This window comes from Coregonus lavaretus (assembly GCF_964263955.1).
Source record: "Coregonus lavaretus genome assembly, chromosome: 40".
Taxonomy (NCBI): Eukaryota; Metazoa; Chordata; class Actinopteri; order Salmoniformes; family Salmonidae; genus Coregonus; species Coregonus lavaretus.
In genome coordinates this window covers 9,928,222-9,955,703 of record NC_140027.1, presented here as the reverse complement: position 1 = coordinate 9,955,703, position 27,482 = coordinate 9,928,222, and the positions used below count along the sequence as shown (strand labels likewise).

At 45.0% G+C, this 27,482-nt stretch overlaps 2 protein-coding genes across 2 annotated transcripts in view; one reads left to right on the top strand and one right to left on the bottom strand.

Moving 5' to 3' along the window:
- The window catches only part of egln1b (egl-9 family hypoxia-inducible factor 1b), a 34,108-nt gene extending 25,596 nt beyond the window's left edge, over positions 1 to 8,512 (top strand). The window contains exons 3-5 of the mRNA XM_084157076.1: positions 6,175 to 6,311; positions 6,746 to 6,813; positions 7,148 to 8,512. Of these exons, the coding sequence (XP_084013202.1) occupies positions 6,175 to 6,311; positions 6,746 to 6,813; positions 7,148 to 7,203 (261 nt within the window). The 3' untranslated portion in view covers positions 7,204 to 8,512. The remainder of the gene's footprint in view (positions 1 to 6,174; positions 6,312 to 6,745; positions 6,814 to 7,147) is intronic.
- A 5,225-nt stretch (positions 8,513 to 13,737) lies between these two features.
- On the bottom strand, positions 13,738 to 14,635 carry LOC311113277 (C-reactive protein-like; the record flags this gene model as incomplete). Its single annotated transcript, XM_084156487.1, has 2 exons — positions 13,738 to 14,360; positions 14,578 to 14,635. The coding sequence occupies 2 exons, from the start codon at positions 14,633 to 14,635 to the stop codon at positions 13,738 to 13,740; spliced, it is 681 nt and encodes a 226-aa protein (XP_084012613.1).
- Positions 14,636 to 27,482: the final 12,847 nt, after the last annotated feature.

Genomic DNA, 27,482 nt, shown 5'->3' with positions numbered 1-27,482 from the left:
GCTAGCTCTGGAATATCACATACAGTGGGGAGAACAAGTATTTGATACACTGCCGATTTTGCAGGTTTTCCTACTAACAAAGCATGTAGAGGTCTGTAATTTTTATCATAGGTACACTTCAACTGTGAGAGACGGAATCTAAAACAAAAATCCAGAAAATCACATTGTATGATTTTTAAGTAATTAATTTTCATTTGACATAGTAGGATGTTACACCAAAACTTGGTCTGTGCCATCTACAGCAGTGTTAATCCTGGCCCTTTTGTTTTTGCCCTAGCACTACACAAGGTTTGAGGATGAGTTGATTAGTGGAATCAGGTGTGTAGTGCAAGGTCAAAGCAAAAATGTCCAGCCCTATGGCTTATTAACAGATCAAGTTTCTAAAAGGAGGCCTGGATAAGCCCAGATGTGCCTTCAGTTATGGATAAATATACTTTATAAGACCAATAGGAACTGCAGGACGAATTAGAAAGTATGTGTGTTTGCTGCCATTTACACCATGCAGATACTCGGGGTGTTTTCACACTTGGTCCCTTTAAGACAATTTTTGTGAACTCAGTACAGTTCGCTTAATTTTTTGTGTGCAGTGTGAACAGTCCAAAGGAACTCAGACCCTTGAAAAGATCACCCATATGGAAAGCCATTTGAACATAAAACCTTTTTTTATATCAATAATTGAATTTCTTATATCAATTATTGCATTTTTTATATCCCCCAAAATATCTATTGATATAAAAATATATTTTTTTATATTCAAAAATTAAATATCAATATATATTTTTACAATTATTGAATAATTTTTGATATCGATAAATAATATTTGTATATCAATAATTCTATGATAATGACCTTCATGGGGGCAGGATCACATTTGCATGCTGCTACATAGGTTCTCTGCTCCCAACAGGAAGACACAGCAACATGGCCGCACGTGTATTTCTCCAAGTTAGGAGCATTGCGTGACCGTGACCCTGACCCTGTTGCTACAGCACATTATGTAGGCCTAAGCACAGCTCTTCTGGCGCTGTTGAGAAGCAGCAGTGGATAGTATTTTTTGGGAGGAAAAAAAAATTGTCTGCAGGGGGAATCGAACTCACACACACTGGTTTCTCCATTGAATCCTATTGGGAGTTATTGATATAAACATTTTTAATTATTGATATAAACATTTCGGTTCGCTTGAATTCCGGTGTCCGGTTCAATTTTTTAGGGCAATGTGAGCTCCTCAGGTTCGCTTGTCATTATTCCCGCACCACACAAGGCTACTGCAACACGGTTTCTCCTGACATAACCCTGACATTGGTACCACAAAAGAGAGATGATGCGCAGGTTCGCCAAAAAAAAAAAAGGTGCTGTTTTTGGATATTGATTAGTGATTGTCAATATGTGATCTATAGGCTAAGAGAGCTTCATAAGCTGTTTATTCAACAACATATTTGGTGAGAATCACAACATAGGATACAAAATCATTTCTAGCTCTTAAAGGAGCATTAGCCTACATTGTGTGTACAATTTTCAATTACAGCATTTTTTCATCTGCAGTTATTCTTCTGCTATTTATTTTGTTACAAAAAAAAAACTATTGATATCAGAGCGGCGGTAACTCACCAGCATTACGACCAGGAATATGACTTTCCCGAAGCAGATCCTTTGTTTGCTCTCCCCAGGGCAATTGAACTGATTCCAGCGGCTGACCCAAAACATCGCCGGCGGAGGAGAGGCACTCGGAGCGGCCTGCTGGTTCGACTTAGGAGGCGCGTACACCACCCACCGTTTCCAAGTATACTACTCGCTAATGTTCAGTCTTTGGATAACAAAGTCGACGAGCTCAGGGCAAGGATTTCTTTCCAGAGAGACATCAAGGCCTGTAACATACTTTGTTTCACAGAAACATGGCTCTCTGGGGATATTCTGTCGAAATTGGTCCAGCCAGATGGGTTCTCAGTTCATCGCGCAGACAGAAATAAATAGCTCTCCGGGAAGCATAAGGGCGGAGGTGTGTGTTTCATGATTAACGCTTTGAGGATAACACAGTGCCACCGACGAGGCCCACTACCAAGGACTGTGGCCTCTCCTTCTCAGTGGCCGACGTGAGTAAGACATTTAAGCATGTTAACCCCCGCAAGGCTGCCGGCCCAGACGGCATCCCTAGCCGCGTCCTCAGAGCATGCGCAGACCAGCTGGCTGGTGTGTTTACAGACATAATCAATCTCTCCCTTTCCCAGTCTGCTGTCCCCACATGCTTCAAGATGGCCACCATTGTTCCTGTACCCAAGAAAGCAAAGGTAGCTGAACTAAATGACAATCACCCTGTAGCACTCACCTCTGTCATCATGAAGTGCTTTGAGAGACTAGTCAAGGATCATATCACCTCTACCTAACCTGTCACCCTAGACCCACTTCAATTTGCTTACCGCCCCAATAGGTCCACAGACGATGCAATCGCCATCACACTGCACACTGCCCTATCCCATCTGGACAAGAGGAATATCTATGTAAGAATGCTGTTCGTTGACTATAGCTCAGCATTCAACACCATAGTACCCTCCAAGCTCATCATTAAGCTCGAGGCACTGGGTCTGAACCCCGCCCTGTGCAACTGGGTCCTGGACTTGTTGATCGGCCGCCACCAGGTGGTAAAGGTAGGAAACAACATCTCCACTTCGCTGATCCTCAACACTGGGGCCCCACAAGGGTGCGTGCTCAGCCCCCTCCTGTACTCCCTGTTCACCCATGACTGCGTGGCCAAGCATGCCTCCAACTCAATCATCAAGTTTGCAGACGACACAACAGTAGTAGGCTTGATTACCAACAATGACGAGACAGCCTACAGGGAGGACGTGAGGGCTCTGGGAGTGTGGTGCCAGGAAAATAACCTCTCACTCAATGTCAACAAAACAAAGGAGATTATCGTGGACTTCAGGAAACAGCAGAGGGTGCACCCCCCTATCCACATCGACGGGACCGCAGTGGAGAAGGTGGAAAGCTTCAAGTTCCTTGGCGTACACATCATTGACAAACTGAAATGGTGCACCCACGCAGACAGTGTGGTGAAGAAGGCGCAACAGAGCCTCTTCAACCTCAGGAGGCTGAAAAAATGTGGCTTGGCACCTAAAACCCTCACAAACTTTTACAGACAATTGAGAGCATCCTGTCGGGCTGTATCAAACGCCTGGTACGGCAACTGCACCGCCCGCAACCGCAGGGCTCTCCAGAGGGTGGTGCGGTCTGCCGAACGCATTACCGGGGGCAAACTACCCGCCCTCCAGGACACCTACAGCACCCGATGTCACAGGAAGGCCAAAAAGATTATCAAGGACATCAACCACCCGAGCCACTGCCTGTTCACCCCGCTATCGTCCAGAAGGTGAGGTCAGTACAGGTGCATCAAAGCTGGGACCGAGAGTATGAAAAACAGCTTCTATCTCAAGGCCAACAGACTGTTAAATAGCCATCACTAGCACATTAGAGACTGCTGCTGCCTATTTGAAATCACTGGCCACTTTAAGAAATGGAACACTAGTCAATTTAATAATGTTTACATATCTTGCATTACTCATCTCATATGTATATACTGTATTCTATTCTATAATATTCTACTGTATCTCAGTCCATGCCGCTCTGTCATTGCTTGTCCATATATGTACAGTATATATTCTTAAATTCCATTTCTTACTTAGATTTGTGTGTATTAGGTATATGTTGTGAAATAGTTAGATATTACTTGTTAGATATTACTGCATTGTCGGAGCTAGAAGCACAAGCATTTCGCTACACCCGCAATAGCATCTGCTAAACACGTGTATGTGACAAATAAAATGTGATTTGATTTGATTCCCCAGCCCCCCTTAGGAGGTGAACGGTTAACTTGATCCCCCGGATAAGCTTGGGGAGACGTGCATGTTTGAAGGTCAACAGACCCCGCTCTCATGTCTTCTTTACACACCCGTCACACACACACACACACACTGGCCCCCAAGTAGTTCATGCAAACCTGCAGTTATGAGTCATGTAAATCACGGCATGCAGATTCCTCATAGCTATGTTTAGCACCAGGTTGGCCCCCCACAGGACATTTCTCCTTTTAACATTTTCCCACCCTTAACATTCCTATCCTGCGTGTTTCGAGGGGTGTGTGTGTGTGTGTGTGTGTGTGTGTGTGTGTGTGTGCGTGCGTGTGTGTGTGTGTATGGATGCATGGTGCTGCTGTGTGTTTGCGTGTGTGTTTGCATGCATTTATTTGTATGTGTGTTTCAGGAAGCTAATGTGTTACTCTGTGTGTTTGGCGTGTGTGTCATTGTGTTTGTTTCCTCTTAATTCACACTGACCCAACTCCCAGGAAAACACTGACCCAACTCCCAGGAAACACTACACGTGGTAACAGCTTTATCCGTGGCATTTGGGAAGAGATGGACGTGACTGCTCCTCTTGTTTGTTTTCCATGTCATGCGTGTACACCGAACCACACTCTTATCTGCATGGAGTAAATAGCAACAAGCACACATACTTCCTCATTCCTCCCCCCTATTTTCCTAACAAGAGGTTCATTTAGCCACAACTGAAGGTGAATCTGGTACAAATGGTTTGAACCTAAATTCAACCCTGTTTCGGTCCCAGACCTCACATCACTGATGATCCTTTTCTGCACAGTCAGGGTCACGTCATACACTACAAAAGTATGCGGACGCCCCTTCAAATTAGTGGATTCAGCTATTTCAGCCACACCCGTTGCTGACAGGTGTATAAAATCGAGCTCACAGCCAAGCAATCTCACTAGACAAACATTGTCAGTAGAATGGCCCGTACTGAAGAGCTCAGTGACGTTCTACGTGGCACCGTCATAGGATGCCACCTTTCCAACAAGTCAGTTCGTCAAATTTCTGCCCTGCTAGAGCTGCCCCGGTCAACTGTAAGTGCTGTTATAGTGAAGTGGAAATGTCTAGGAGCAACATAGGCTCAGCCGCGAAGTAGTAGGCCACACAAGCTCACAGAATGGACCGCCAAATCTGTCCTCGGTTGCAACACTCACTACTGAGTTCCAAACTGCCTCTGGAAGCAATGTCAGCACAATAAGATCACCATGCGCAATGCCAAGCGTCGGCTGGAGTGGTGTAAAGCTTGGACTCTGGAGCATTGGAAGCGCGTTCTCTGGAGTGATGAATCACGCTTCACCATCTGGCAGTCTGATGGACAAATCTGGGTTTGGCGGATGCCAGGAGAACGCTACCTGCCGAATGCATATTGCCAACTGTAATGTTTGGTGGAGGAGGAATAATGGTCTGTGGCTGTTTTTCATGGTTCAGGCTAGGCCCCTTAGTTCCAGTGAAGGGAAATCTTAACGCCACAGCATACAATTACATTCTAGACGATTCTGTGCTTCCAACTTTGTGGCAACAGTTTGGGCAAGGCCCTTTCTTGTTTCAGCATGACAATGCCCCCGGGCACAAAGCGAGGTCCATACAGAAATGGTTTGTCGAGATCGGTGTGGAAGAACTTGACTGGCTTGCACAGAGCACTGACCTCAACCCCATCGAACACCTTTGGGATATATTGGAACGCCGACTGCGAGCCAGGCCTGATCGCCCAACATCAGTGCCCGACCTCACTAATGCTCTTGTGGCTGAATGGAAGCAAGTCCCCACAGCAATGTTCCAACATCTAGTGGAAAGCCTTCCCAAAAGAGTGGAGGCTGTTAGAGCAGCAAAGGGGGGAGCAACTCCATATTAATGCCCATGATTTTGGAATGAGATGTTTGACGAGCAGGTGTTCACATACTTTTGGCAATATATTGTATTTCAGAAATATATTTCATTACAAAGGTTATTGTTTGATGATATTTGCTATTGCTAATGAAACTTGGTGCTTGGTTTCCCTGTGAGAAAGGTTGTCAAATAAACAATGTACCTTTTACAAGGCATTTTGAAAAAAGTTATGTTTTGATGCACATCATTTTTTAAAGTTTCTAATTCCATGTGTTTTTCCTTTCTATTCACACCTTTTGCTGTTTTATGAGGGGATGTTCTATGTTCTATGTTCTATGTTCTTTGACATTAAAATGGGGGAATTAAATTACATTTTAACGTAATTTCTGAATGAATTAATGAACCCCAGAGTGGAAATTGGAAAAATGTGGATAATTTATTGATGTCACACATTACTTTTATTGTCTCGTAGGAACACGGAGGAATCCTGAGGATTTTCCCAGAGGGCAAGGCACAGTTCGCCGACATAGAGCCCAAGTTCGACCGCCTGCTCTTCTTCTGGTCGGACCGGCGGAACCCCCATGAGGTGCGGCCAGCGTACCACACCAGGTAGAGTGATCTCTTAGCCTGACCTCTGACCTTTTGACCCCAGAGAAAATGTCATAACCCTGACCTTGGATCTAGGGTCGTCTGCTTGTCTTCCATCACAATCCCACACTTCCTGTTTTGTGTTGCTTATTGTAATGTAATTTAAGTAAAGCATCTGTCACAGGCCATATTGAGAACTTGGCTGAAGTGTGAATGGTGACATACTTTACATTAGGTTAATGCATGCCTTGATCTATGAACAGACATCGTTGTAAAGTGCTACCACATTAAGCAACACCACCAACACTATCCAGCTGTAATATATATGGAAGTGCTCAATACTGTTAGAATAGTAGGACCGTGACAAATGGTTGGGTAGTGATGGTGTTACCTATAATGTGAATTATTGTATGTTAGATGACCTCTCTGTTTCCGTTGTCTCACTCTCTGTCTAGGTATGCCATAACAGTATGGTATTTTGATGCCGATGAACGAGCTCGGGCCAAGGAGAAATACCTAACAAGTAAGATGGAGTCCTGGGCACGTATTCATAAATCGTCTCAAAGTAGGAGTGGTGATTTAGGATCAGTTTTGTCTTTTGGATCATAATGAATAAGATAAAATGATCCTAGATCAGCACTTGATCCTAGATCAGCACTTGATCCTAGATCAGCACTTGATCCTAGATCAGCACTGTGAGACTGAGACGCGTTATGAATATAGGGCCATAGTGATCATCATAAGAAATAATAATTTATATGAAGTCATTAGAAATAAGAATTTGTTCTTAACTGGTTGAATAAAAATGAATAAAATGAACTCCCCCGCTCTCCCTCCTTCTCTATTCCGGCCTATAGGTGCAGGAGAAAAGGGAGTAAAGGTGGAATTGAACAAGCTGTCAGATCTGAGCTAATATGAGAGAAGCGGTTGGTCCTGAGGCGTCACTGCCATCACCTGCTGCTGCTGCTGTGGACAGAGGGGGAAAGAGGGAGGGAGGGAGATGGCAGGATGAAGAGGAGGGAGACGAAAGAAACCGACTCGGACTAGTCAGCTTTCTTTACACTTACTATCCAAAGTTGACACACATGCAACACACAACACACACACAGACCCTGAATGTGATGTCATTGCGCTGCAAGGACTCATCATTTTTTGCCAAGTTTCTGTTTTTGCTTGTTGCTTTGATTTTTTGACTTTATTATGTGAAGAATGCCGGTGTAAAAATGAGCTATGGAGAAGAGAAAAAAAGGAAGGAGTGAGCCAAATGCAAAAAAAAAATATTATTGTTAAATTTGGGGTGATGAAAGAAGTGTACCCATATGTACTTATCTGCTGTCATGGTCTCCATTGGATGGATCTCTCCACACCCGTCGCTATGGGCGGGCCATAGGGGCCCGGGCCCGCCCCCAAAAATGATTGTGCCCGCCCACTTGAGGGAATTTATTATTAAATATATGTACTGTAGGCTAATAACAATTGTGCCCTGCCCTCCCATGCATTTCATATGCCCCCCTTAAGACAGGTCTGGCGACGGGTCTGGATCTCTCACTGTTAAGAAAAAAAGGTACAAAAGACTGTGTATGATATCCCTTGACAGGAGGTTGTGACACACTGTCCCGCTATTGCCTGATGCACACTATAAGGGCCGACTCAAAACCGTACTTTGCTGATTTGGATACTTTCTTTTCGCATGATCATTTGCAGCACGGTTCTAGTAAATGAGGATGATGCCTAACCACGCCAGACCAGTACAGGACAACTCGTCTCGGACCGGCTTGGCTTAGTAGTTTGAAAAGGCTATTAATAGCTTAAGCTGCACTGACTCTAATAAGATAGAAGTTTTCACGTTTGTGCAAACGGCAGTAGTGATTTTCACATTGCAGGCGTATGTTGATTGCGGTGCTGTTCTGCTGCTCCTCTTTCTCTGTGTCCTGGCACCCATTGCTTGGTAACTGGGTCCTGTTCATTAGGCACCAAACAGAAGAAAATGGACTGAAACAGGGAGGGACTGACATGCTCGTTCTCCGTTGCAAAACATTTAAAAACGTGTTCCTTGCGTGCCATAATGAACACGGACCAGTGATCTGTCTGTTGTTGCAGACGTAATATCACCGTTGTCTTAAAAACCAAAATATGACACCTGACTATTAGCCTTGCAACGACCTTGCAGCTCTGAAGTTGAATAATGAATAAAAAGGCGGGATTTGTAAGTGCAGTTTAAATCTGCGGCTGTATTGTCTCGTCATTGCAACGTGTGTGGGGTGTGTGTGTGTGTATCTGCACGTATGCATGTCTGCGATTCCTTCTCTAACCACTGAGCCGAGGTTGAAAGTGAGTGAGAGAGACTGTAATAATACAGTCATGACTATTCTCTCTGGCTATACACCATCGCCGTCATGTGGTCACAAACAACATAAAGGCAAAATTCCTGTTAAGGCACATCTGACCAATGAGTTTATCAACGGGAGAATTGGTAGACCTAACTGAATGCGGCAGGTCTCCTAGCGGTTAAGAGCGTTGGGCCAGTATCCGAAAGGTCGCTGGTTTGAATCCCAGAGCTGGCTAGGTGGAAAAATCTGCCTCTCTGCCATTGACCAAGGCAATAATCCCCAACAACAACTGCTCCCCGGTCGCCGTTGACGTCGATTAAGCCCCCCCCCCCCCCCCCCCCCCACCCCCCCCCCCCCCCACCTCTCTGATACAGAGGGGTTTGGTTGAACGCATTCAGTTCTGCAACTGATTAGGTTTTCCATTTCTCCCTCCACCCTAAAACATCCCACAGAATCCTTGCATGTGATTTAGGTAAACTGTATTTATTTGCCATTGATCTATTCATTTATCAATAAATCAGTTGACAAGTAAATAAAACAACATTTAGAGAATAAATGGTTTATTGAGATAAACATTTATGTATTGTTTGCATCAAGTTTAAAATATAAATTCCAATATATAATTACAGACTTTTCAGTTGGTCCCATTGTGAAGGGCAAGCTCAATCAAGCACAGCTGAAATATTATAAATGTTTTCACCCATGTCTGAATATGTCCCTTCATTGCGGTCTCCTCGTGAACTTCTCTTCCCAGGCCATGTCTCACATCACACCCACAGGAAAGCCAATGACCTTTTTCTAGACCCTACTCTTTTGGTGTTTACAAGTGTATGAAGGAATACGATATGTGCAGGGAATATGGAGGAAACTCCCCAAATAAATGTTGATGATGGATCTGCCAACACTGTTTAATTAACAAGAAATGACAGTCGCTGTACAGAGCTGTTAGAGAGAGGTTGACCGTCACCCTGTCTTTGGACCTATTCCACTTGAGGTATTCAGTGCACTTGGCCCTGACTATGGACCCTATCACCCCCAGAGTTCCAAGGATGCTGGAGATGGAGCTGAGGGCCAGAGCTACTACCCCACTGTAATGGGGAAACAGAATAATTGCCTGTATGGACAAAGCAAAGGTCACTAGGGAGATCATCTACACTGCCACTCCCAGGGTGTTGACCACGAACTCCATCCAACTCCTGCTTCAGCAGGGCTTTAGGAGGTATTGGAGGGGTAGACAGTTCTGTACAGCATGGTACCCCTGGTCAGCAGCAAGGTTGAGGCCCCCCAGCCAATGTAGAGTAAAGCCCTCAGCCCACTCCTCTGGGCGATCAATGGGTTGTGGGAGTATCAGATGATGTTTCTGGCTATCCAGGAGACAGGGATGAGGAACAGAGTTCCAGTTAGAATGAAGAGAATTATGTTAATCATCACTATGGCCTTGATGTGGTTGGTGCACTTGACCCCGATGAGCAGCATCAACCCCAGAACCCCCGATATGATGGAGATGAGGGTCAGGGCTCTGGCGGCCTGCAGGTCCTGAGGTAAGTCCAGCATGGAATCGTAGACCTTACACTGCATCTGACCTGTGCTCTTGGTCACACATCTCATCCACAGGCCCTCCCAGATAAAAAGGTTGTCTCCTATGGTTGTCTATCCAAGTGGGGAGTGTGCAGACCACAATGGTCATGATAAATCATATGACTCCCTGGGCAATGGCAAAAATGTCCATGCACATCAACATGCTCTCTTCTACACCTGCCCTTTCTGGAGGAACGATGATGCAGAAAAAGTAATTCCAGAACAGCAGATATGTTAAAACTTCAGAGGATTTCCTAGAAGCTATACAAACAAAGTTCTAGAATGGCATATTCTTCCACTTTGAGTCTCACAGACATTCGTTGCTGAAGTTTTCTGTGAGATTAGAGTGCAGAGCCCAGTAAAAAGTCCTCTGTATGCTTTACTGTGGTGTCAAAAATTAGGCTGTCTTGGAAACACAAACTATTAATAAAGACATGGTTAAGGGTGGTTAATAACCACATCAGTGAAAAACTGGTGCGTTTCTATTCTGTGACTATTTTGTTACGGCCCTGGAACAAAGTAGTTAGCTAAAGCAGAAACATAGATCCAGTTTAGTGAGTTTCAGAGTTGAAATAAAAGCTAAATTCAATAGAACCTGTTCTGTACTACACTTGCATTAGCATGTAAACATATATTTTCCCTGAAACATATTACAAAATCTGCCTTGTTAGTAAAATTATAAATCTATTACATGTCATCCAATTGGCTTAATGCGCTGAAACAACAATTATGTAATAAAGCGCCAAATGTCATCTAGACACTGTTTTGCAATTCTGATAAGCAAGTCATCATGCCTGCTTGAATATACAGTACCAGTCAAAAGTTTGGACACACCTACTCATTCAAGGGTTTTTCTTTATTTTTACTATTTTCTACATTGTAGAACAATAGTGAAGACATCAAAACTATGAAATAACACGTATGGAATCATGTAGTAACCAAAAAAGTGTTAAACAAATCAAAATATATTTTATATTTGAGATTCTTCAAAGTAGCCACCCTTTGCCTTGGTGACAGCTTTGCACACTCTTAGCATTCTCTCAACCAGCTTCACCTGGAATGTTTTTCCAACAGTCTTGAAGGAGTTCCCACATATGCTGTGCACTTGTTGGCTGCTTTTCCTTCACTCTGCGGTCCAACTCATCCCAAACCATCTCAATTGGGTTGAGGTTGGTTGATTGTGGAGGCCAGGTCTTCTGATGCAGCACTCCATCACTCTCCTTCTTGGTCAAATAGCCCTTACACAGCCTGGAGGTGTGTTTTGGGTCATTGTTCTGTTGAAAAACAAATGATAGTCCCACTAAGCGCAAACCAGATGGGATGGCATATCGCTGCAGAATGCTGTGGTAGCCATGCTGGTTAAGTGTGCCTTGAAATCTAAATAAATCACAGACAGTGTCACCAGCAAAGCACCCCCAACCATCACACCACCATCACACCTCCTCCTCCATACTTCACGGTGGGAACCACACATGCGGAGATCATCCATTCACCTACTCTGCGTCTCACAAAGACACGGCGGTTGGAACCAAAAATCTCAAATTTGGACTCATCAGACCAAAGGACAGATTTCCACAGGTCTAATGTCCATTGCTCGTGTTTTTTGGCCCAAGCAAGTCTCTTTTTCTTATTGGTGTCCTTTAGTAGTGGTTTCTTTGCAGCAATTTGACCATGAAGGCCTGATTCATGCAGTCTCCTCTGAACATTTGATGTTGAGATGTGTCTGTTACTTGAACTCTGTGAAGCATTTTTTTGGGCTGCATTTTCTGAGGCTGGTAACTCTAATGAACTTATCCTCTGCAGCAGAGTTAACTCATGAGAGACAATTTCATTATAGCGCTTGATGGTTTTTGCGACTGCACTTGAAGAAACGTTCAAAGTTCTTGAAATGTTCTGCATTGACTGACCTTCATGTTTTAAAGTAATGATGGGCTGTCGTTTCTCTTTGCTTATTTGAGCTGTTTTTTCCATAATATGGACTTGGTCTTTTACCAAATAGGGCTATCTTCTGTACACCACCCTACCTTGTCACAACACAACTGATTGGCTCAAACGCATTAAGAAATAAATAAATTCCACAAATTAACTTTTAACGAGGCACACCTGTTAATTGAAATGCATTCCAGGTGATTATGTCATGAAGCTGGTTGAGAGAATGCCAAGAGTGCGCAAAGCTGTCATCAAGGCAAAGGGTGGCTACTTTGAAGAATCTCAAATATAAAATATATTTTGATTTGTTTAACACTTTTTCGGTTACTACGTGATTCCATACGTGTTATTTCATGGTTTTGATGTCTTCAATAATATTCTACAATGTAGAAAATAGTAAAAAATAAAGAAAAACCCTTGAATGTGTAGGTGTGTCCAAACTTTGGACTGGTACTGTATATCACATTACAAATATAAAATAAACAGCATTTTCATTTGATTTATTATTGAGATTTCTATTGAAATGATAAAGTAATGTGTCATTGTGATATCATCAATAATAAGTGGACAGGCATGGTTATATCCTTTTTGGTTCTTTATTCCGAACATTGCTTGACGTGGCCTCCACGCAGGGAGCCATAACTAACATCTGCTGTACCACACATACAAACCAATGGTGCATATAAACACTAGACGACTGACAGGTGGCGCTGTTTTTAAGTCACTGCGTCACCACTGTATAATTTTTTGCCAAGCATAATTCTATTACAGACACCTTAATGCATACTTTTAAATTGTATTATATGAAGAAAACTTTTTGTTCTCCTTAAAGTAGAGTTTTTAGAGAGTACGAATGTTACTGTTCACTCTACAACAAATAAATACTTAAATATATTTAATTTTGCCCTTGAAATATTAAATTGAAATATTGTAGAATTGCATTCATTCCTATGGAGGACTGCTCCTTCTGAGAAGTACAAACAGTGGCTTCGAAGTCTCTCAATGGCCAATACATATCATCAGAAATCTAGTGTTTTAATACATAATTGATACAAACCCCTATAGCAGGGTTCCCCAACTGGGTGGTTTTATTTGGCCTCCCAAACTTTTCTTGTTTTAATTTTCATTGTTGGACATAAAAGACTGTAAAAATACCAGAAAATCAGCTCCAATTGATTTTTATTTAGGAAATCTGTTCCCAAGTATTCCCACGCATAATAGGGAGACACGTGATCGTATACAAATGTAAGCAAGGTTTGAAATGATCTGTTTGGGATTCTTGCGGTCAAATTGCAGTCTACAAATCATTTGTAATTATGTTCCTGCCCCCCGACCATCCGGTCAAGAAAAAATCGACCCACGGCTGAACCTAGTTGATGATCCCTGGCCTACAGTAACTGAGGCTGTGGCTCATTACTGCCTCTGCTGGAAGAATGCACTGTAATAGCAGAATTACAGTCATCATTACAAGTAGCCTACTTCAATTGATGTGGTTTTGAATAGATCACTATATATCCTGAACAGTCACGTTGATACTTTATGATTAGCAACAAAATAAAATAAAACCAAAATAAATGTATTGGTTTAATAGTAAGTGTGTCAGATACATTTTAACAGATCAGGTTTTGCCTCCTCTCAACAACCACATAGCCATGCCTTGTGTAATCTACTGCTTTCCAGTTTACCACATTCCCTGGAGATAAGATCTCCCCCTTCATATAGCTTTGGATCTCACAAGGGGAGAGCACTCTGTCCCACATGTGGACATCGGTCTCATGTCCGTAAAAGGCGTCATTCACATTAAACCCACCAACGTATGCATCTTGGTCCTGACCTAAAATAATGCTCGGTGTACCAGCGATGGAGCCACCGACTTGGAGAGCTTTCCTTGAACTTGGCTTCCCATTCACCCACAGTTGAGTCAGTCCTGTACCGGCATCCCACGTCCCACAAACGGAGTTCCACTCGTTCATTTTGTCTGACAATCCCCTGAAATTGATACCTTGGTCCCCAATGTACACCCTGTAAATTCCCCCATCTCCCCTGAAGATGACAAAACCATTGGTATGAGAAGGCGTGGCCAATGAGAAAATGGTCTGCTCCTTCGTCTGGTATTCGGTGAAAAATCGAACACAGACAGTCACAGCAAAGAAGATTTTGTTCATGTCAGGGGTTATCTTGACATAGGCAGTGTTTGACTCCACTGGGAAAATGATTTCCTTCCCTGACATGTCTGTTACAATGAGAATAATATTTGTTAATAGAGTTGCAAAGGGAGAAAATATTCCTGGTAACTTTCAAAATTCTGTGTTGGTAAATTCCCAGAACTTTGGAAATTACAGGGTATTTTGCAACCCTATTAGTATAGTAAGTAAGTACTACTGAAAAACATGTAATAATTCAACAATTCATAATAGTATTTTGGGCCATCTCCAGTATTTCAGTCTTACCTTGTGGCACAGCATAGCAGCACGTAAAGACCATCAGAAGCCATATCTGCAGTTCCATTTTGTAGTTTCAGTTGGAGTAAGCGCCAATGTTATGGACACATCCTCGAAGGATATTCCTATTTATACTATAGAAAACGGACTGAAAATGGGAGGGACTACCTGTGTGCTCTTATGAATGCCAGCCAGACATAATATATTCCCCACTTCCTTGTTTTTGATATTGGTCTAGATTAGAGTAATCTGAGAATCAAAGTTCATATGATTTATCAACATTGCCAGTTTATCAAGATGTTCTTTCTGTCATAAGACTTTCTAGATCAAACCAATCTCTAGGTCAACAGATATGTTAGTAGGTATTGTCACACATTTAGTAGGTAATGGTATTATTGGGCAAACACATCATAGAAAGTCAATAGAGAGTTTGTGCAAGCTTTTACTTGTATGACCTCTTTTATGACCTCTCTATGGTTTTATCTCACACAGATGTGGTGCCACTGTAACAGACTTAAAGTAAGGTAAAGTTAAAGTTTCATTGGACACTGTAACTGTCCAATGAAAATCTCATTTTAAAAAGTTAATATTCTGTTCATTCAAATAATGTTGTTGACTTGTCCTTTACTTCAACTTGTGACCAAAGCATTCATAAAAAAAAAATCTCAAAAACCTCTCCTCAAACATGTATCTGAAACAGACAGTTAAAAAAAAAAAGTTTGCTATTGCCTGATATTATGTGACTTCTGTTTACGTGTCATGAATATTTATGTTAATCTTTGTTTAAACCTTTAGGGCCATAGTCTCACCAGTTAGGTACCTATCCAGTTCACACCTGACTGAGGTTTTTGGTGTAACCACTGAATTGGCCTCTTTGACACTAAAACCAGGGGACCTTACTAGCTTTACTCTGGAACCAAATAAGATGGATTCAGTTTTTCCAAGATGCAGAAAAAGTTTGTTATCTGAAAGCCATTTACTGATAATGGATAACTATTCACTAAGGATCTCTTCTACTGAGGCTTTGTTCTTATGGGACACCAGTAGAGCAGAGTCATCCACATACAAAAGCAAATGATGAAAGCTGGCTCATTTCATATTGTTAAGGTACAGTAGGAAGAGAAGTGGGCCAAGGATACTGCCCTGCGGGACCCTACAACTAATCCCCTTCGCACTAGAATGTTTTCCATAAACATCCACCATTTGGTCTCTATCTGTTAAATAGGATTTAACCCAATAAATGGCCCATGCATTACCATTCCACAAACATTTTCCCGGTCAACTTCTTTCCCTGGTCAACCCATGCATCAATCTAAGTAACATAATACAAAAATCCCCATCAAAATGCATCAATTTAAGCTAGAGGTCTCAATCCACCGCATCCGCCTATGTTGGCCTTCCACTTCTGCGGTGGAAGGTTGCCAGGCTAGAGCGGTGTTTGTCAGACCATGAGAAATTCAGAAAATCGGTCTTCTCATAAAAACGTCTGTAGCGTCTGAACGGTTTGGCCTACAAACTAATATAACCACTCTATGGAAAGATGAGACTCTCATTTTGCTGTTTTGCTCTACGACCCTCACAAGCCCCACAGGACTTGGCTGAAGTCGGTACTGCCGATGTGCCAACTTCTGTCTGCAGCATCCGAACCGTTTGGGCTACAAACTAATATGACCCTGTGAAAAGGGGAGATTCTCACGAACACAATGGTGTTCTCCGTTTTGCTGTACAACTACCACAAGTGTCTGAAAGTAACCGGTACCGGTAAAATACAGTAATTGAAGTATGGAGGTAGTTTTGTGGCAACAAAAAAGGGGGTTAAATATTTGTTAAAAAAACAAAACTATTTCCTTAGCTTTCTTTTATCTCCTAGATATAGGAAAGAGACTTCAAAACCTTATTCCTTATGATTAATTGTTTTACTGAATGTGTTATTCAATGTGTTTCTATGAGCTATGGTAGTAAAGGCCAAATACAATATTGACCCCTGTAGGGGGATACCTACAGGGGCCAAAAAATTCAAATTCAAATAGCTAAATGATCCTTGGTATGACCATCTTAAAACAATTCCATATGATAGCTTAACCTTTAAAAACAATAGACGTGTCAGTGGAGTGGGACTTTCTAAAACCAGACTGTAGTTCGTATAAAATATGATTATTGTTAGTATATTCCTCTATCTGTTCATAAATTACTTTTTACAGCACTTTAGACAGAATACTCCAAATAGATACAGGTCTATAGTTGCCCTTGTCTGTTTTGCTGTCCTTCTTGTGGATAGAGATCACTCTAGCATGTTTCGCATCCGTAGAAACTCTACCCTGTTCCATAGAGATGTTGATTAAATAGGTGACACAGGGGGCTATAAGTTCAGCAACATCTCTTAAAAACCTGTCAGGTATCTTATCGAGGCATGTAGCTTTAGAGCAGTTTAGTTCAGACAATCTCTTGACAATTTTAGCCTGAGACACTGCTGTAAAGGAAAAGGCATAAATTATTTAAAAAATATATGTAATCACTAACTGTAAGTCGCTCTGGATAAGAGCGTCTGCTAAATGACTAAAATGTAAATGTAAATGTAAATGCATAATCTTGAAACCCATCTTGGAGTAATAGCCTAGGACCTGACCCTCCCCATACACTCCAGTACAACCAGGTAGCTTCTCAACCAAATGTAAGGCAACTGTTGTGAAAAAGGTATCGAGATTGTCAGCTACCACTTCCTTGTCAAACATGATTTCCCCATCAAGACCCAACTTTTGCAATTCGTTTTCTGTTTTCTGGTTGTGAACTTATCTACTGCTCATCTCTAAAATGCACTATAAAGGCATTTATACATAATGGTGATGTTGCTTTTAACAAACAAATAATTAGGTCACCTTTGATTCAAAATTATGGGACGATAAACAAATAATATCTACATTGTAATACATTATTTTTATTGAAATGACTTCATAAAGACTGGAAAAGATGTAAGTTATTTTATCTCAGCATGTCTACAGATTCTCCCTTCTCCCTGTTTTTGTTTGCTTGGGAATGTTGATACTGGAGACTGTTATCAGAAGAAACTGTGTAACCTAGCATTTATAGCGGCTACGAAATGCATTGCCATTAATTGGAAGGTTGGTTATCCTCCAACAATGTCACAATGGATGGCAGAAATGTTAAGTTCTGTATCACTAGATTTGATTTTGTCAGCTTCCTGCTTCTCCTGTTTGTCTCCTGGCCTCTAGAGGTCAGCTGTGTTCCCCTCTGCCTTTGTTCTTCCTCATGTGTCCTCATTAGTTTGATCCAGGTCACCTGTGCCTTGTTTTCCCTTTAGTATTTTAGCTGTGTGTTTTCCCCTTGTTTCTCACTTGGTTATTGCGTCCTGACTATGTGTCTCCTGCTTTGTCCCACCGTGTCAGTCCTAGTAAGTTGTTCGAAGTTATCTTTAGTTTGTTTTTCTCCCCTCGTGGAGTTGTTTTGTTTTGCCTCCTGTTTTGGAACATTAAATCTACTTGCCTGGAGTATTGCCTTGGGTGTTTCATTTGGGTCCTACAACATCTCCTCTGTGGCTAAGGGGTAGTACCCCCAGCTCTACACATCTGAGACCGGAGTTCTAGCCCGGCTTGTGACAGAATAACCAAGGCAATCATGGACCCAGAAACACTCAGTTCCCAGGACCTGTTGGCGGTGATCACTCGACATGAGGCTTCTTTCCAGCGCCATGAAGCCGTTCTCAGCCGACAAGAGGAGCTGATGGCTAGTCATTCTCAACTCTTGGCCGAAATGATGAGTGCCCTTCGCCAGCTCTTTGAACGCCTCCCTGGTCCTCTCCCTTCCCCCAGGTCACCCCCCAGTGACGACAGGCCTTCTCGGTTGGCGGAGCCCCGACTACCACCTCCCAAGCCCTTTTCTGGGGATCCAAGCTCTTGCCAGGGTTTCCTCACCCAATGCTCCCTCACCTTCGAGCTCCAACCCTCAAGTTTTCCCACAGACCGTTCCAAGATTGCCTACATCATTACCCTTCTTTCAGAAAAGGCGCTCGCCTGGGCTTCTGCGGTGTGGCAGTCCCAGGAGGCCTGTTGTGACTCCCACGCTGCATTTGTAGAAGAGTTCAAGCGGGTGTTCGATCATCCTGTCAGTGGGCGGGAGGCTTCCAAGCGCCTACTGTCTCTCCGTCAGGGCCCCCGAAGCACGGCAGATTTTGCCATTGATTTCCGGACCATAGCAGCAAGGAGCGGATGGAATGATGAAGCGCTGAGGGTCTGCTTTCAGGGAGGGTTATCTGAGCCCCTTCAAGATGAGTTAGCCACCCGAGAACCAGCGGGAGATCTCGAGTCCCTCATAGCCTTGGCCATCCGCCTGGACAATCGTCTAAGAGAGCGGAGAACGGCTCGCCGTCAGGTGTCTCAGTCCCAAGTTCCTCTGAGCAGCTCTGTTTCTCCTGTTTGGACTCCGTCATTCAGAGCTGCCCCGGCTCCTGAACTGCCCCAGGATTCCCCGGAGAGCATGCAGTTAGGCCGTTCCAGGCTTTCTCCCAACGAAAGGGAACGTCGCATGAGGGAGCGTCGGTGCCTCTACTGCGGGGTTGCCGGCCATTTCCGCTCCACTTGCCCCGAGCTTTCGGGAAACGCCTGTCCCCGCCCAGCTACAGGAGGGTTGTGATGGGGAAAATTAGAGCTCCTCCTACTAACGCGGTCCTAGCTATTCCAGCCACTCTGTCCTGGGAGGGCCACCAGCATCGGGTCCAGGCTATGATCGATTCCGGTGCCGCAGGTGATTTTATGGATGTAACCTTGGCTAAGGAACTTAAGATCCCTACCCAACTACTTCCTCAACCCCAGGCAGTTACAGCCTTAGATGGCAGACCTCTGGAACCAGGAAAGGTTACTGAGGCGACTCAGTCCCTGCGACTTACCATCTCTCAACACCAGCAGGAGGAGACCTTCTATCTCATTGACTCTCCCGAGTATCCTATTATCCTGGGTCACCCTTGGCTATGCAGACATAATCCCCAGATCGACTGGCCTACTGGCACCATTCTAAGCTGGGGTCCCACTTGCCAACTCACCTGCATGCTTCAGAGTCCCTCAGCCCCTAGTACCCAGTTTCAAGAGTCTGTTGACGTCTCCCGAGTCCCCAGTGTTTACCATCGGTTCAAGGCAGTGTTCAGCAAGGCCCGGGCTACTGCCTTACCGCCTCATCGCACGTATGACTGTGCCATTGATCTACTCCCTGGGTGCTGCCCTCCTAGAGGTCGGATCTTTTCCTTGTCCTCCCCCGAGCACGCAGCTATGGACACCTACATTAAGGAGTCCTTGGCAGCCGGCCTCATCTATGCCTCTACTTCCCCGGCTGGGGCGGGCTTCTTTTTTGTTGAAAAGAAAGACGGGGGTCTTAGGCCTTGTATTGATTACCGGGGACTCAACAAGATCACGGTTCGGAATCGATACCCCCTTCCTCTCATGGCCACTGCTTTTGAGCTGCTTCAAGGGGCACTATGAATATCGGGTGATGCCGTTCGGGCTCACCAATGCCCCCGCAGTATTCCAAGCCCTGATTAATGATGTTCTCCGGGATATGCTTAATCTGTTCGTCTTCGTGTACCTGGACGATATCCTCATCTTCTCGAGGTCACTGAAGGAGCATGAGGGGCATGTTAGCCGGGTTCTCCAGAGGCTCCTTGACAATCACCTCTACGTTAAGCCTGAGAAGTGTGAATTTCATGTTTCTCAGACTCAGTTTCTCGGGTTTATTGTCACTCCCGGGCACCTAGAGATGGATCCCAAGAAGGTCAAGGCGGTCCACGATTGGCCCACACCTGCCACGGTCAAGGAGGTTCAACGGTTCATTGGCTTTTCTAACTTCTATCGGAAGTTCATCAAGAATTTCAGCTCGGTGGTAGCCCCCTTGACGACGCTTACCAAGGGAGGAGGGACCAAGATTCACTGGGGTCCGGAAGCAGCAGGGGCCTTCGAGGATCTCAAGCGCCGCTTCACTTCTGCTCCGATTCTGGTGACCCCTGACCCAGAAAGACCTTTCGTGGTGGAGGTGGACGCCTCAGAAGTGGGGGTAGGAGCCGTCCTGTCACAGAGGGGTGCGGATGGGAGATTACACCCTTGTGCCTTCATGTCTCGCCGCCTGTCTGAGGCCGAGCGCAACTACCACGTGGGGGATCTAGAGTTGCTTGCGGTTAAACTGGCCTTGGAGGAGTGGCGCCATTGGCTTGAGGGGGCTCAGCACCCTTTCCAGGTTCTCACAGACCACAAGAACCTGGAATATCTCCAACAGGCTAAGCGGATGAACCCTCGGCAAGCACGATGGTCTCTTTTCTTTAATCGATTCCAGTTCCTCCTGACTTACCGACCTGGCACCAAGAACGTCAAGCCGGATGCTCTGTCTCGAGTCTATTCTCCCGAGGTACAAGAGAAGCCCTTGGCATCGATTATTCCGAGGTCTAGGATCGTCGCACCTCTTCAGTGGGAACTAGAAAGAGGGGTACGAGAAGCTCTTGTCCAGGAGCCCGATCCAGGCGGTGGTCCTGCCGGTCGCCTGTACGTTCCTCTCTCTGTTCGGGCCCGCGTCTTGCAGTGGGGTCATGAGTCGCCCTTGACATGCCATCCAGGCAGTGCTCGCACACTGGAGTTCCTCCGACGGCGGTTTTGGTGGCCGTCCATCAAGAAGGACGTGCAGGTCTATGTTGAGGCCTGCCCTGTGTGCAACCAGGGAAAGTCGACACGCCAGCGACCCCAGGGACTGCTCCATCCCTTACCTGTTCCTCGAAGGCCATGGTCACACCTTTCTCTGGACTTTGTTACGGGACTTCCTCTATCCCAGGGCAACACCGTCATCCTAGTGGTGGTAGACCGGTTCTCTAAGGCTGCCCGGTTTATTCCCCTGCCCAAGCTGCCCTCGGCTAAGGAGACTGCTGAGCTCCTCATGAACCATGTTTTCCGGATATTTGGTATTCCCCTGGACGTGGTCTCTGACCGAGGTCCCCAATTCTCGTCCCGGTTTTGGGGGGCCTTCTGCAGGCTTGTTGGGGCCACAGCCAGCCTATCGTCGGGGTTCCATCCAGAGTCTAATGGCCAAACGGAACGGATTAATCAGGATCTGGAGACCACCCTGCGGTGTATGGCGGCCAGTAATCCCACGTCTTGGGCCACCTATATCATTTGGGCTGAATATGCCCACAACACCCTCCAGTCCTCAGCCACCGGATTGTCCCCATTCGAATGCCAGTTCGGTTACAACCCTCCATTATTTCCAGAGGAGGAGGCGCAGGTTGGTGTTTCCTCGGCCCAGCGCTTTGTCCAACGCTGTAGGCGGACCTGGAAGAAGGCCAGGCGTGCCCTCCTTCGGACCTCCCAGAGATACCAAAGTCAGGCTAATCGCCACCGCCGGACGGCCCCTAGTTTCCGAGCTGGTCAGAGAGTTTGGTTGGCCACTAAGAACCTGCCCCTCCGGGTCGAATCCAAGAAGCTTTCCCAGAGATACATCGGCCCTTTCCGCATTGCTAGAAAGGTTAACCCTGTGTCTTATCGTTTGGTTCTCCCTCGCTCCCTTCGTATTAACCCCACTTTCCATGTTTCACTTATTAAACCTGTCTTGTCTTCTCCCTTTGCCCCCCCACGCAGACCCCCGCCACCTCCCAGGATTATTGACGGCCAGCCAGCCTACACAGTCCGCCGGATACTGGACTCCCGGAGGGTCCAGAACTCTCTGCAGTATCTGGTGGACTGGGAGGGCTACGGGCCAGAGGAGCGCTCCTGGGTTCCAGCCAGGGACATCCTGGATCCAGGGTTGGTCCGAGATTTTCGCACCCTGAGGCCAGGGTGTTCTGGAAGGAACGTCAGGAGTCGTTCCTAGAGGAGGGGGTCCTGTCAGCTTCCTGCTTCTCCTGTTTGTCTCCTGGCCTCTAGAGGTCAGCTGTGTTCCCCTCTGCCTTTGTTCTTCCTCATGTGTCCTCATTAGTTTGATCCAGGTCACCTGTGCCTTGTTTTCCCTTTAGTATTTTAGCTGTGTGTTTTCCCCTTGTTTCTCACTTGGTTATTGCGTCCTGACTATGTGTCTCCTGCTTTGTCCCACCGTGTCAGTCCTAGTAAGTTGTTCGAAGTTATCTTTAGTTTGTTTTTCTCCCCTCGTGGAGTTGTTTTGTTTTGCCTCCTGTTTTGGAACATTAAATCTACTTGCCTGGAGTATTGCCTTGGGTGTTTCATTTGGGTCCTACAACATCTCCTCTGTGGCTAAGGGGTAGTACCCCCAGCTCTACACATCTGAGACCGGAGTTCTAGCCCGGCTTGTGACAGATTTATTACCAGATTAAAGGTATGCTGTGCTACTTTCATAAGGTCTGGATGCCTTATATGGAATACTGTACGACGAAAGAGTCTGTATTGAAAACATGTCCACGTCAGTGGAGATACTTATTTAGGCAATCACTAGCTGCTAGGCTGCTCAGTCCTGGCCCTTCCATATGGTTGGTTGTCACTCTGGCATTGGCCTAACACAACTGAAACCAATAATGAATGTTTCACTAAGATCCTAAAGCTGAGTGGGATGTGTTGGGTTGGGGTGCTGCAGGGTGGTGGACCCTGTCGTGGAAATTCTAACCAGAAAGGAAGAGACTGTAGATTCTTGGGGGTATGATATTTGTGCATTTATAACTTTCTCACTCATCATTAGTCACGATTCATTCAGTATTATCCACATTCATTCATAGCATCCACATTCACGTAGAAGCAGTGGCGGCTCCTGAAAAAAAGAAAAATACCAGGGTTGGTGGAGCCCTCAGTTTCATCTTTGCCTCGCAAAGCTAACTCAAACACTCCGCAAAACTTCACACACTGGATTAGCCGGCTGAGGATGTGGCGGTTCTTGCTAACCTCATCATTGTGGCGGCGGACAGCTAGCCTGTATCCCTCATCCAGTTGAGTGGCAATGTTCACTCTCCCGAAAGCAGACAATCTCAAACAGCTATCCATGTGGGTCTTTGACAGCTCATGTTTCTTAATCTTTTCTGAAAGATGGTGCATGTCCGTTACACCAGTCGCTGTCCAAGCGGTGCTGTCTGCCGTGCCGCCTTCAGGGTGAAAGAGTAAGCAGGGGTAGCAGAAGACTGCATTGCTACATCACAGCCTGCTAGCCAGGTTTTTCGTTCGTACCAATTTTTGGAAAATCCTCGGGTGTAGGACTTTCCCCCTTTAGTAGAAACCTGTTGAATTATTAAATTTGGTCTGGGAGGTCCTAATTGTTTCGTTGCCAATTTATCTTGATTTGTTCGCAGACAAAAAGGAACTTCTTTCAAAGAGACAATCGAGTTGCACTGAACGCTAGCCATCTTGACAGTAGTACGTGAATTGATTGACGCTGCTACCCGCTCTTTTCTTAGTTACGTTCATGGTTATGTTACGTATGACGAAAGCGCGTAAGTGCAAGCCCTCCCGGAACCCATAGATATTGTATTGAAAGCTCTGATATTTAAAAAAAATTGATTTTACATGAGAGTCTATGAGAGACTTCTGGGGCGATTTTCAACCTGACTGAAATCACCCCAAAAGGGGCGGGGCCATTTGAAGCACGACTTTAGCCTGATTGGACATTTAGTGGCAGATCAGACGTCTAGATTAGAACACTGATAACTACTGTTGCCGTGATATAATTGATTAGAAAAAAAATCCCTTCCTTTTCCCGTTTGGCAGTGCGTCGCCCATATCGCCCTAATGAACACACCGCCCCTGCGTAGAAGTGTTTAGAAACATATTCCCCCCCAAAAGAAAATCTACCAGCCAATCAGATTTTTTACCAGCCAAAATAAAGGATGAGCATGCTTTATGATGTTTCTAAAACAATAAATGTATTACTAGTAAGAAGTAATATGGTATACTGTTTAATTTCATTAAAACATTTCTGACCTGAGTCTTTTATCCAAAATATCACAGATGAGACAAAAATGTTCACCTGCCCCTTTAAAGGCGGGAGGTTACCATGGTAAAGTGACTGAGTCTTTTTTGTGCCTGTGAGTAGTGGTGCACAACTCCAGGATTTTTGGAGTCGACTCCGACTCCTGTGATTGGAGTCGAAAGGAGTCGACTCTTGCTCAACTCCCAAAACACGCTGAAACGAATGTGCACACACATACACACCATCTCATTATTGCAGTCCTACTAGGAAGACTACATTTGCATTCTAGAATACTGACATGAGCATGATGCTGCCTATTTGCCTGTAAAATGCCTATTTTGTTTGACTATAGAAAGAAGATGTGTAGGAAGTAGAATATTTCAGTGATATCCCATGGGATGATGCGGCGCACTCTACTCTGAAAAGCCTATTCTATACCATGATATAGCCCTATTCGGGTGGGTATTACTAGAGACGTTGGTTTTGTACTTATTATCCAAGCATGTGCGTTATTCCAGAGGACGATTCACACAGGATGAGTTTTTCCAAACTGCCCCCTGTTCTTTTAAATTCATCTTTTTTTAATGAATTGAATCTTATGACGGAAGCCTGGAAGTTTTTATTGTAAGCGTGAAGATATTTCAACGGCATGTCTAGACAATAATAGGCTACACTGATAACTCGTGCGTGGCTGCCAAATGTAGGCCTATAGGTCTCCCCATAATATTTAAATTGATAAAGTGTGATCATAATCATTATTTTAGCAATCCATCCATGGTAGACGTCCTTCCTAATAACAATGCCCCACATCCTGCTGATTTGAGCTGCTGAACCCTATTTGCACTTGACTGTGTTTATGGATGAGAAAGTGAACTTGCCATTTCCAAAAGGTTTAGCGGGGATGCTGCTTTGAGATCTATTGCCTAGGACAGGGCTGTCTTACCCTGTTCGTGGAGACCTAACATCCTGTAGGTTTTCACTCAAACCCTAATCTAGCGCATCTGATTCAATAATTAGCTGGTTGATAAGCTGAATCAGGTTAGTTACAACTGGGGTTGTCGGATCACCTCCTCAAGCTGAACCTCGGCAAGACGGAGCTGCTCTTCCTCCCGAGGAAGGACTGCCCGCTCCATGATCTCGCCATCACGGTTGACAACTCCATTGTGTCCTCCTCCCAGAGTGCAAAGAACCCTGGCGTGACCCTGGACTATACCCTGTTGTTCTCCGCTAACATCAAAGCGGTGACCCGATCCTGCAGGTTCATGCTCTACAACGTTCGCAGAGTACGACCCTACCTTACACAGAAAGCGGCACAGGTCCTAATCCAGGCACTTGTCATCTCCCGTCTGGATTACTGCAACTCGCTGTTGGCTGGGCTCCCTGCCTGTGCCATTAAACCCCTTCAACTTATCCAGAATGCTGCAGCCCGTCTGGTGTTCAACCTTCCCAAGTTATCTCATGTCACCCCGCTCCTCCGCACACTCCACTGGCTTCCAGTTGAGGCTCGCATCTACTACAAGACCATGGTGCTTGCCTACGGAGCTGTGAGGGGAACGGCACCTCCTTACCTTCAGGCTCTGATCAGACCCTACACCCAAACGAGGGCACTACGTTCATCCACCTCTGGCCTGCTAGCTCCCCTACCTCTACGGAAGTACAGTTCCCGCTCAGCCCAGTCAAAGCTGTTCGCTGCTCTGCCACCCCAATGGTGGAACAAGCTCCCCCACGACGCCAGGACAGTGGAGTCACTCACCACCTTCCGGAGACACTTGAAACCCTACCTCTTTAAAGAATACCTGGAATAGTATAAAAGTAATCCTTCTTCCCCCACCCCCCATAAAAAATAAAATAAAAATAAAAGTGGTTGTCCCACTTGCTATCATAAGTTGAATGCACCAATTTGTAAGTCGCTCTGGATAAGAGCGTCTGCTAAATTATGTAAATGTAAATGTAAATGTTGGAGCAAAAACCTACAGGAAGGTAGCTCTCCAGGAATATGGTTGGAGAGCCCTGACCTGGGACATCAACAGTCAGCCAGGGTTTCATTAAATGAATTATAGGCAATACCTTATATTGCACATTTCGGCCTAATTAAACTGATACATTTGGGGATGCTCAACTTCAATTCACTGGCACTATGAAGAACAGCTTAGCCATGCTCATTGATAGCCTAATATATACTTTAATATACTTTTGATGAATTTATGAGGCATTGCTAGATACAGATTACCAAGATACAGTATAGACCAGTGGTTCCCAACCAGGAGTACTAGGACCCCTGGGGGTACTTGGCATATCCACAGGGGTACTTGAGAAGACTCATGAGACCATAGGTCTACTGGTAAAATGCACCAGGGGGTACTTCAGGGGTACTCCGGACAGAGCAAAATTCAGTTGGTGGTACAGTAACCCAAAAAGGTTGGGAACCACCGGTATAGCCTATGCGCACGGTTCTGACTGTCTCTCTGCCTGCCCCAATCCTCTCTCTCCCTCGCCTGTGCCCCTTTCTTTTCGCTATGAAAAACGCTAGTGTGTGTTGGACTTCGGTCTGTTGCTTGTAGAATAGCTCAGCATACTCATTGAAAGCCCCTACTTTAGTGAACTTGCAGAAGACATTGCAAGCCAAGAAATTGTGATATAAAGCATTGCGATAGCCTATAGCCTACATCTTTTGATTACCGATGCACGGTTCTGACTGCCTGCCTGGTGGCCGACATGCCTACCTATGCCTGGCTTTGCCCCTCCCATCTCCCTCTCTCCCTCGCTAGCTCTATCTTTCTTTTCTGTGAAAGATGCTAGAGTTTATGTTCTCGAAGTAGACTACGGAAAATAGTTTCCTCCGTTGCAGAAAATACTGAATTTTAGGAGTCGAAGAGTCGATTCGGCCAAGCTTGACACCCAGAAATTGGAGTCGACACCGGGAGTCGACGGGCAAGGAGTCGACGAATCGATGCTTTTGGAGTCGACTCCCCACCACTACCTGTGAAATTGAGAGTCTGGTTAGTAGCAGCTTTGTCTTCTCTTCCCTA